Raw genomic sequence first — 11,593 nt, forward strand, 5'->3', positions numbered from 1 at the left:
CCTGTGTAAATGAAAACCAGAAATGAATGGAAGAAAGAAGATGAAAAGCACCAGTTTTTTTGAAACATACAGCTTGCATGGGTGTCAGTATCCATGGAGTAGCATTGCATTTCAGAGAAACTTGCCAAGCAGACAAATCATTCCTTTTCCCTGTCCTGTCTTGTCCTTTGCACACATGAGCTTTGTCCCGGATTTGAAGAGAGATGGGAAGACAGCGCTGCTTACAGGAGAGACTCGCGCTGCTGTAAGGGAGCCACCCAAACATCAGAGCAGCAGGCAGTAGCCTAGCACCTGCTACCCTCTGAGAGCTAAGAGCTGTGGAGACTGCTAAGTAGGTAAAAATACTGACCGCTTAAACACAAAAAAGGCTACCTTCCAGATGGCTAGACAAAAGATCACATGAACTACGCAGTGAATTGGCTCCTGCAGCTTGATGACATTTTCGGATGGGTTTCTGAGCAGTCACCCAGGCAATGTGTAAGCAAGTCTATCTAGACTCTCTGCCTCAGTCCTTAAAATACAGAGGAAGGAAAAAATGCTTGTCTCTGGTATGCAGGGAATAGAACATGCTTTGCTGACTTTCTCCACCCGACTTCCCAATCAAAGAAGGCAGATTTTTCCTTTCTGACAGCCTCACACTGTCCAAACTCAACAAAGACAACTTAAGAGCAGTGGTTTTTCAGCCTGTTTTGGATCTGAATAAGCATTGGATGTGGATAGCTGTGTAGAGTAATGAAACCTCCCAACAGTAGGCTTGTTTTCCTGCAGTTGTTTCTGTGCACTGTGTAGAGGGTACCTCTGAACTCCGAGGTGGGAGACAGGTAGGGGCCTACCCTCAGTTTTTGGAGTGTCGCACCCACCCTTGGCCCTCCATTTTACCAGCGGGTCTTAGTGTCTATTTGCATATTGGGTGGCCTAAAAAAAGCATATACACAAAAAAAAACCCACCACGCAAAAAAACCAACAGTGTTTCTCACTGTGGTGATTTTAATCAGAAATACTAAAAACCACTCAAACATGGAACAGTATTTAGGTTACCCTAAGTCAGTTTGAAATTACATTGTAACCACAAGGGGTAGCGTGGATTGATTCTCTGGCTATGTAGAGAGCTGAGAAAAGAGCAAGGGCTTCAGCTCAGCTGAGGCTAATAGCAGCTATGGAAAAGTTTAGAGCTTCAGAACCTCTTAAAAGCAAAATAAGCAGTGGTCTTGTCTGAGGCTTTCTTCTGACTTAAGAGTCATACTGCTCTTTGAAGGGCAAACTGTGTATTTGTATGTTTGCATTCTTCTGTATGTTTGAGTGTGGAAACATAAACTTCTCTTTTGAAATAAGATGAATGTAAAAATCTTGGCATGGTCTTATTTTGGTAATAGGATTGCATGCAGACATCCTTGTGGTTAAATAAAAAAAAAATTAAAAAACATTAGATTTCCTGTGAAGGGGGGTCATTGTTTGCAAATGGAATGATTAAAGACTGAGAGACTAGAGATGCAAATACAACTGCATGATCTTGCTCATAAATCCCTAATGTAACTCTTTTAAAATCTCTGTTTTTTTTCCTGTGGAATTGAATTTGCTGTTGTCATTAAGAGGATAGCATCAACTTGGACAATTGAATTTTTATTCTAATTCCTTTTTGGATTTCTTGGGTCTCCCTCCACCTTAAGTCTTTCAGCTGCAAATTCCCTTTTCAGAATTCATTGAAAGAAAAGATTTTTATTTTATAACTAAAAAACTCTTGTTATATGGCAACCTTTAAATTGTTTAGAATAGCCAATGTCAAATACCAAAGGTCTTTAAAATGTCTGATGCTCCCCAGAGTAGAACAGCTGTTCTGTACCCTTGTGCATGCAGCAAATGAGGGCACAGAGCTCAACTGATTTAATAGCACTGTAAACCCACCCACTTCACTGGACTTCAATCTCTTATGGATTGGTGCAATCAAGTTATTTAGACAGACTTGAAGTAAAGCAACATGGATCACAATGCTTTAGAGCCTCATCAGGAATGTATTCCTTTAAATATGCTGATTTACAAAGAAAGTTTGATTTTTTTTTTTTTTTTTTTTTTTTTTCCCCCCTTTTTTTTTTTTTTTTTTTTCCCCCATTGCTGTTTTTTGTCTTCTCTTGGTCATCCTCTAGTGTTTGGCTTTCACAAGAATGCGGAATTCAGGGTTTTTCTTTCAACCTTTAAAGTCTGCAAACTCTCCCTGGAAAACAGGCTGGTTCCTGAGCTTCCCGGCAGGGCTGCTTTTTAACCAGAATCTAAGTGGAAAAATGTAACCTTTTCTAGTGCTCTAGTGGTATGACCTCTGCAAATAGGGTGAACAATTGGAAGCTTCCTGCTACATGTTAAAACCAAGAGAAAATGTTTCTTTTTTCGTGTGTCTACTTGTCACCCTTTTCTCCAGTACTTGTGCTTGCCAGGGCTTTTCGTTTAACCCTTTTTTTCTTTTAAGCTCCTCCTTGGTCTTACCTACCCTTGTCGATGCTCTTTGATAAGGGATTAGAGGGAAGCGGACTGTGTGTGTGCGGAGGAGGGGGGGATGCGTCAAGCTTGTTGTTTTTTTTTTAACTCTGTATTTTCTGTCCCAGCTGCTTTGTTTTGCTCAAACTCCATCTGCAGCCATGCCACTAAACTTGTTTTTCACGGCTGCTCCCTGCCATTTATGTTTTAATTTCTGCTTGTATCAAATCAAAAGCTTGCTGCTATCTTACTCTATAATGTTTTGCACCTGCAATATTTGCCATTTAGGTGGCTGGAACTACTGAACACAGCTTTACTGTGGTCAGTAAATGTGTGAGCGAGGAGAAGAGTTAGGCTACTTAAATGCAATTATAAACTCGCTGTTAAAAACCCTAGAAGGACTTTTTAGTCATGGAACTTGGCTCCTGTTCAGTTCAGAAGTTTGTGTCCAAATTACTGGTGTGAATTGGTTGTGACTTGAGAGGAACTCTACTAATCAGCTTGGAGATCACCCCCATGATATTTCTCATTATGTGCTCATGTTCTAGTTATGCGTTATTGTATTCTTCTGGGTATGAAAGCATTCATTCTGTTTACCTGATAGTGGAAAATGCAGCTTCTTCCTAACTGCATCTTCAGTTTCTCACTTGGACATGACTTTCAGAAGACTTAATTGCATTTTAGGAACTTCAAGCAGGACTTTTTGGGGGTGTTTGGGGTTTGTTTTGTGTGTGTGGGGTTGCCTTTTTTGTCATTTTTTACCTTCATGGTAATATGTTTTCTCCCTTGTGGGTGACTTTTGATTCCCCACCCCCTCCTGGTCAGTCGCATTAATACTGTAATACTTGAGAGCGGATTGAAGTGACATCTAACATTTTGTTCTATTTGTACTACACGCTGAGCTCAAGCAAACAAACAAAGCAATCATTATGTTTTAGCATTCTTTTTTAATGAGCACGTTAAAATCTACTCAGATCAGCAGTGAAGAGAAGGGAGAAACATGGCACTCTGAGTAGCACTGTCTTTTTGAAACAATTTATGGAAAAATAATAGACTAAAGGGATATGTGAGGACTCGGGTAGGAAATAAATGGCACCATGTTGTTGACGGAAAGGGTTTTGGCAGAAGGCTTGTCGTGACTGTTTCTGTGGCTTAGAAAGGAATTTCCTACAGCCTGGACTAACCATTAAAAAAAATGTTTCTACTTTTAGGAGTTGAAGGCATACAGTGGAGTCTTCCCGGGGAAGATGTCGTCTTTGACAATGAAAGCCTGTTGTCTGGACAAAAGAGGAAGTTTCTTTAAGGTAAATGGGATATTTATACAGAACATAAAGCACATGATTTTATGTGAAACGAGTGCTGCAGGATGTGCAGTACAGTCTGTGATACGTAGCAAGCTTTTTCTGTAAAATAGGAAGCATTTCATTGAGCATCTCTTTTTACAGGTAGTATTTGTGGTTAGATTACCAACCAGGTATTTCATGTGTATATTGTTCTTCTGTACACCAAATAGAATATTCGGTGTAAAACAGCTTGTGGCTTTTTTTGCCACTAATGCTAAGAACATAAGCTTTATTATGCATAGGCATAAAATTATTAGAGCTTTAATAAACTGGATTTGTGTAGCTTAAAGCTGTGGTACAGGCTTATGATTTCCATTATTGGATTGAAAATGGGTTTCATTTCCTTGACTATTTTAAGAAAAATTGGTGCGGGCTCCTTGCTTGTGTGCAATCTGAACACTCACAAAAATACTATATTTGTATTCTCAATGTATATTTCAGTCCTTTTTGAGTTTTAGTGTGTTTTGCTTTTTTGTGGGTTTTGGTTGTTTTTTTTAAAGCCTAAGTGCATCTTGTTTGAAATTAACGAGAAGCTGGTGCTTAGCTCACACCATACTCTCAAAAATCCAGCAACGCAGATGTCTCTGTCTTTGGGTGCCTACATACTTTAAAGGAGTCTAATGCTTCCTCCCATAAGATACTCAGCCCAGCTTCCTGATGATAACGGGCACTGAGAGCTAATAGTTCTGTTCTGGCACGGACGTGCTTATAGAGGGAAAACAAATAATTCCATTTAGTGTTTCTGTGTTCTGGGGGCTGTTTTGAGATGTCATGTGGCTTACAGCACACGTAATACAGCATATTCCAGTGAGGAATATGTTCAGGGTGAGAGCCCTTCTGCCTCCCTCCAATTCCATTCCATCATGGAACAGATCTGATTCATAGCAATGTATGAAAGGGGCCAGGAAGGCAGGGTGCAACATATGCTCTCCTAATGCCCCTGGGAAACACCTGGGAGTACAGGCATGGGTGGAGGCCTCTCCAGACTTGAGCTGGTGCTCAGAGCTGCAGGGAGGTAGAGCCCTCAGTTGAAGAACCTTCAAATACTCCCTGGAACTGTTCAGAAATGCATTTTTCCCTGCACGTGAATATCTGACTTTTGTCCCGGTAATCTCATTGCAGCTGGAAAATGGAACCTTGAGAATTGCATGAGAAAGGATGTACTTCAGATTGGCTGCCTGCCGTTATTAGGTTTTGTGCATCTTCTGTGATCATCTTCACTTCTGCTCTGTCTCTGGGAACTTCTGTCAAGGATTAAACTTGATGACTTAATTTTGTTTTTTCTCAGTATTTCCTGCAGAGTTAACTTGCATGATTGGCCCCCAGATTTGCTCAGCAGTAGTAGCTTAGCTTAGGCATGAACAATCACACTGCAAAAGTAAGCATGGGTCACTGTGTCCTCTCTTCTGCCTCCTGCTCTATGTGAGGTTTGTTAAGGCTTTGGGGGATCAGTCAGAGGGCTTTTGGGGCTGCAGTGAGCTTACTGTTTTCTTGGGGAATGTGGGAACATTTTGGTCTTTTTATACGACAGAGAGAAACTTTATGCAGTGGAGAGACTTTAGAGAAGTGTCATCTTTCAGGCTGGCATCACAAAAAGCAGAGGTGCAGTAGGAGTTATCAGTATGGTTTTCAAAAGATGACTGAATCCCACTAACTGTTATATTTATGTATAGTGGAGGAGGTCTGGAGGCAATGCTGAAGTTAATTGTAGAGAAGGCTGTAGTTAACATTTTGTTCTGGAAAAAAGGATTAGTTGATCTGAAATGTAGTTAACAAAGCCTTCATGTGCACTGTGTGAGTACAGCTGTGAAACACCATATACTTCTAGCGAGCAGGACAGGGAGAATAGTCTCCAGGCAGTGCCAATGTATTGAAAGTATGCTGACCTATGAAACTGTGGTGTCCTACCACTGGCCAGGAAGATATGTGTATTTTTCTGATGTGAGGAAGAGAGTGAAGTGTCACATAGACCAGCTTGGGATCAGAGTTAGATACAACAGAGTTGAATTCGTCTGTTCTGCGTTAGAATTTTGCTGTTTGTGTAACGCTAGGGTCACAGTGGCTGTCTTGCTGAGCAAGGCTTTGCTCTAAGGAGCAATCAAAATTTACAGGTGCTTCTGAGCATTGAATTAACTTACCTTGATCGCTTCCCTTAGAATATTCATTGCCTGCTGTAGCTTCTTCCAGTGAAAGATGCCACTTGCTGCCATCTCAGCTTATATTAGGAAAAAGCATACTACTTTTCTTTTTCTAGTACTGCAGCAAATGTGATTGACGAGCCAAAGCTCTGAGTAGTGGCAAGCAGCTGCCACCTTACTGACTATTCCTAGCTCCTGCCTCCTCTGCTGCTCCTAGCACACCGCACTCTCCTCGTGGGCTCCATGCCACGCATTTCAGGTGTTGCTGTTTCCATTCCCTCTGTTCCTCTGGGACAGAAAAGTTGTTCTGCTGCTGCCTGAGTTTGACCCTAATGCTTGGGGGGATAAGGGGTGGGGGTGGGTGTTCTAGCAGATGATAAATACACTCATGATAGGCTACAGGCAAAGGAGAACCACACAAGTGGTGGCTCGTGCCTCTAGCACATGGAGAGCTATAATGACCACCAATGCAGTGTGCAGGACCAGCTTCATAGTACTGTTGTAGTGACACGCATATGCATCGAAGCGTTTGTTTCATGTGTTGCATGTTTTCTTTTTCTTAAGGCAATCTTACCAGGCCAATCTTTAAAAAACAAATGATCAGTGCTGCAGTGACAGTGTGTTTTCCTCTTTGGCTTGCCCAGAGCTTCATGTGGTCAGCAATAAACAGGGTCTTCTGGGGACAGGAACTGCTTCTCAGTTTCACAACACACTTTGGTTATGTCTCGTATCTCATAAACACAAACATCGACCTTGTTTGATGGCGGTCCACAGCCGTATAGGGTGAATGGTCATATTTTCAAATCATACCAAGAAACTGTCTCACTTATGAGGAATATTTCTAGGTTGTCACTTACACGTGTGCTGAAGGAGTCATGATGTCAGTGGGACTGTAAGGAAGTGCCTGTGTAACTTTCTGCAGTCCTTTGATATCTCCTTGTGTAAGTAATTCTTGTGTGGATAATAAATGCTGGGATAGCTATTTTGTGCACCTCCTGTTCATGATATCGTGGTTGTAGTTACTCAGAATGATTAGGAATGTAGTATGCCTGAGCAATTTCAAGACACCAGACTCTTAAGGCCGTAAGAAGTATTGTCAATTAAGAAACTAAGGTTGTCCTAAGTTTTCTTAAGGACAGCCTGGCAGGGGAATGGCCTGAAGAATAGCGGGAATAAAAGATGCCTCAAAGCTACCTTTTCAGACCTCTCGCCATCCCTGGGAAGTTGCACTGTTGGACCACTGTTCTGAACCTATGGTGTCGAATTGGAAACTGCAGGTAGTCAGTGTATCCAGCCTGTGTGTAGTGTACCCCGTGTCTGTGTGTGCGCACTTGTGTGTACAGTGAAATTACCTTCTCCTTCTTGTATTCCTCCACATTTGTAAAATTGTGATAAGAAGTTACATTTGCTACAGCTGGACAGGTGAGCAAAGAAAACACTTGGCACATCAGATTTTTTTCAGTTTACATTATTTTAATTTGCCTTGTCTGTCTGTGTTTAGGAGACCCAGTAATTAAGATATAGCCTTTTACCCATGCTGACCTGTACTTCAGAATCCTCTCCCAGATGCGCAGACTATGTAGTGTACTTCTGCATATGGCTCTTGTGTTGTGCTTGTTACTTTACAGTTGCCCAAGAATCCTTCAGCATGCTGGCATGCAGTTTCTCAGGGCACTTAAATCCTCATAAAGAGTATCTTACCATGCTGAGCAACATTTACAAGAAAATTCATTGACAAATACCAGTGGAAAGTTCCAACTTTACTTTTATTTCTGGTTCTTAGATAGTTCCCATTGCTGTAGTTTCTAACCATCTCTTAGTTTTTTCACGTTCATTCTTTCGACTGTTTGTAGTACACCAGGAAAACAGTATTGTCCTCATTTTGACAAAGAGCAAATGTCTACGGTTTTATAGGCTAAATTCTCTGGAGTCTTTGTACCTTGCAATTGATGAAGGCTCAGAGCCAGCAAGTAGTAAAAATGAAGCAAAGATGGAGTTAGGCTTGGGTAATTCTGGGACTGAATAGCTTGCCAATGGTTACAGAGGGAGTCTGGTAAAGCAAGGAACTGAATATGTGTCTCTGACAAACATCCTTTTTACTGAACCATCTTCCTTCTCATCAAAATGTTCCAGTCTTTATTGAACTGGCATCAGAGGTTTTACACCACTAAAGCTTTTCTGTCCCAAAGTCAAACATCAGCTAAAACTTTGTTGCTTACTGATGAATAAGACACTGAATAATGTTAGTGGTCTTGCGAATTCGTAGCTCACTGTGCAAAATAACCAGAAATTGCAGCCACGTATCAAAATATATAATTGTATTCAGACATTTGGAAAAGTCCAGAAATAGCATTCCCAGTTTGGCTTGTCTCTGGCGCTTCGCCACCTTGTCACACAGGGTGCTCTTTGAGGGTTGCTACGCTCTGCTTATCAAAACAGGAAGGAAAAGACGTGATGCCAAAGAGGATGCAGGTCTCCAGAAAGAATGAAAAATGAGATGCTGGCAGGAAGGGGGGGTGGTAAGTGCTGAGGCTCGTTTGTCCAGTCTGATACCGATCCTTGCTAACTTCAGCCCGTGTTCCCTTGCCAGATTAGAAGCATTGATCTTACCTTTTCCTCTTTTGCTGTTGTAAATCTCAGGGCTTGGAAACATTCTGCAGTGGTCACCTTGGCCGACTCTTTCAATGCACTCTCAGAAAGATGGCAGTTTCATTAATTCTCTGTACAAGCTTATGTATGTTTCAACACAAAAAATAGGAATTCAGTTGCCATGCAGTGATGGATGAATGATTTTTTTCTAAAAATGTCCTGAAACAGACATCAAGTCAAAGCCACTTGTCTTCTTGGGACTGGGAAACTCCTCATGAGCTGAATGAATAAGACGACCTGTAGCTATGCTGGGCTTCTGAGAGAGGCACCGGTCTGTGTCTGGTCCTGGGCATGTGCTTTCCCTGATGCACAGCAGTGATGCGTGTGTAGACAGAGCAGCTTCAGAAAGGTGACTGTAGCTCCTTGGGAGTGTGTTGCTTGTGAACACACTTGCTCTGATTTTTGCTGCTTATATGACAACCTGAAAGATGTAAAACATAAAAATTGAATATATGTGCTCTGGTGAGAGAGTGCTGGGGAGCTGTGATAAGTTATGTTTGTGATCTGTATGTAGGAATTACATTGTCACCCCTGCCAGCTTCTAAAAGCTGAGATCAGTCTTGTTGAACGAAGAATCAGTTGACAATAAGCATAGTGTGATACATTATGAAAGGAAACGCTGTGGTTTAAGATGTTTGCATTTCATTATTTAGTTACGGATTTTAAGAATGTAAACAGTTACGGTACATGGGTATTTGTGGTAATCTAATGTTTAGGATAGGTTTGGTTAGGGAATACTGTACTGGGCTGCTATGTGAATTTATGCAGTCTGAGTCACAATTATTATTTGGGTTTACAGTGGTTGTATTGTAGTTTCTTTTTAACTTATAGAACAGTGCTTTATCAGAAATAAACTCCAAAGGAAAAACATTAGACACAGAAAAGGCTATTTATCACGTTATATAAGGTCTCCTTTTAATTTGTGGGTTTTTTTACTGTTAAATAATTCACCACCTGAGAAGATGTCATACTTTCAAACACATTTCTTTTCATGTAAACCTCTTCTTTCTGTAGTATAGCAGGGTAATATCTATTTCATAGTCCTAAATAATCTGTGACAGATTTCTTCAGATTACTTCTTAAGTTTTGGGGCTCAGGTATGTTGTTTTACACTAACAGGGGCCTCTGGCAAATATATCCGACCACTTCAATTGTATTCCACTTTGGAAACTGCCTCTTATGGTCTTGATTTCAAGTCTGTTGAAACCAATGAGTGAGTTTTCCCATTATTTTCAGCAAAATAGGAATCACACTCTTTGTGAATAGAGAAATCTGTTTGAAGAATTCAAATGTTCTGAGCCTTCTGCTAAGAAGGCGGCAGCCTTCTGCTGCTGCTTGTGTTCTCAGGGTTGGATCTAATAATGGTACACACCCAGGATCCTTCCTGCACTTTGTAGAAACATATTATTAGCGGCTCATCTTGTATAATGCTAATCATGCAAGCATCACGTACACTGTATAATAACCAGAAGTTTCATTGATCCTAAATACTTCAGAAATGATGTCATAAAATCATGAGTACACCTCATGTTATTTGATAGAAAATAATTTGTCAGGTGCTGTTGTAACAGTATGTGTCAGTTAATTGCAATAATACCCAAATGATGCAACTCCAAAAGACTTTTTTTTTCTTTTTAAATCAGGAGAAGAGTAACTTTCTTTAACATGAAAAAAAATTTAAGGAAAATTAGCTGCCATTTGCAGAAAACATTGGCAGTTTATTGAAAGAAAAAAAAAAAAGAGGTTTTTATTCCTAAAGATAAATGTTTTAGTAATGACAAGTTTCTTTGTTGTTACTTGGTAAGATAGAGACTTAGCACTACTGGAATAATGTCAATAATTATTTGTGAGTAATTTAGTTCACAACTGACAGAAACACTTATTGAATACGCTCTTTCTACATGTGATCCATCCTAGTAGAGGCGTAGTTTGAAAGCAAATGTACAGAAGACTTCCTTTCAAGCAGGCTTTTCTAAAGATAAATGCTGGTAACTGATGAGTCACAGTTTGATTGTGGAGTGTGTCCTGTTCTGGGGGACTTTGTAGGTCAGATTCAGGTTTGATGCTCAGCACTTGACCTAGTTTCCTTGTCCAGGATGTACTGACTTTTCATAGACTAAGGAAAGACTGCCTTGTGTCATGGAGGATATGTAGCATACCTAAGAAATTTGGCCTGTAGAAGAGAATGTGAGCATAAGACTGCTTGAAACATGCCATTTTGTTTAAGTTCTCTTTAGAAAAAGAAAAAATAAAATCACGAAACAAGAAAAATTCCTCTCAGGAAAGACCAGTTTCTTACAAGTTCTCTTCAAGGCAGACATACAAATTAAAAAGCATTAAGATTACAACATCTTCAAGATAAAACTGTTCTGCAGTGCTTGCCTTATGCTATTCTGATTTAAAGCATTTATAAGTTAAAGCCTGTTTTAAAATATTTGTTTTCAAGAACTTTAATCTTACATAAGCAAGTACCTTTCCCAGACAAAGGTGTAAAAGGCAGTTGTGTTAAAGAGGCTGAATGTGGCAGCCATACAAAAATAACTACAAATAACTTCCAAAAATAAATCGGATACTGGAAAGCATGAGAGAACATGCTGCCATGGTTAGCTTTTATGTATAAGTAATCAAAAGAACTAACCAAGGAACTGCCGTGTAGGAAGGTTATACAGTGTTTAAATTCCTTTGCGTTGTAGATCCATCTTCCAGGGTCAAACTGATATATGAAATGGTAGCGCGAAGTGTGGAGCGTCAGCTTGAATTTTTGAGCATGTTATCGTGCTGTTAGTACAAGTTGGATTAGAATTCTTTGCTGTAGTGCCTAGAGATTTTGTTTTCTGGAAGGGAGTTGTTTTGTGATTTTTTTTTTTTTTTTTTTTTTCCCCTCCAACTCTGGATGAAGCCAGTTAACACAGTTAAGTCAGTTAACAGCCAGATAGCAACACAGCAAGGCAGGTGTTGAGGCGATGGCTGAAAGCCCATGGATGCTTCTGTGGAGGG

General features: G+C 40.3%; 1 protein-coding gene across 1 annotated transcript in view; it reads left to right on the forward strand.

Annotated features, from left to right (window-relative positions):
- The first annotated feature begins 3,703 nt into the window (after window positions 1-3,703).
- Window positions 3,704-11,593, forward strand: part of RIN2 (Ras and Rab interactor 2) — a 30,036-nt gene continuing 22,146 nt past the window's right edge. Inside the window, exon 1 of the mRNA XM_009330130.1 lies at window positions 3,704-3,770. Coding sequence (XP_009328405.1) covers window positions 3,714-3,770 — 57 coding nt within the window. The 5' untranslated portion in view covers window positions 3,704-3,713. The remainder of the gene's footprint in view (window positions 3,771-11,593) is intronic.

The sequence above is a fragment of the Pygoscelis adeliae genome, unplaced genomic scaffold (assembly GCF_000699105.1).
Source record: "Pygoscelis adeliae isolate BGI_AS28 unplaced genomic scaffold, ASM69910v1 Scaffold188, whole genome shotgun sequence".
NCBI classification, from domain to species: Eukaryota; Metazoa; Chordata; class Aves; order Sphenisciformes; family Spheniscidae; genus Pygoscelis; species Pygoscelis adeliae.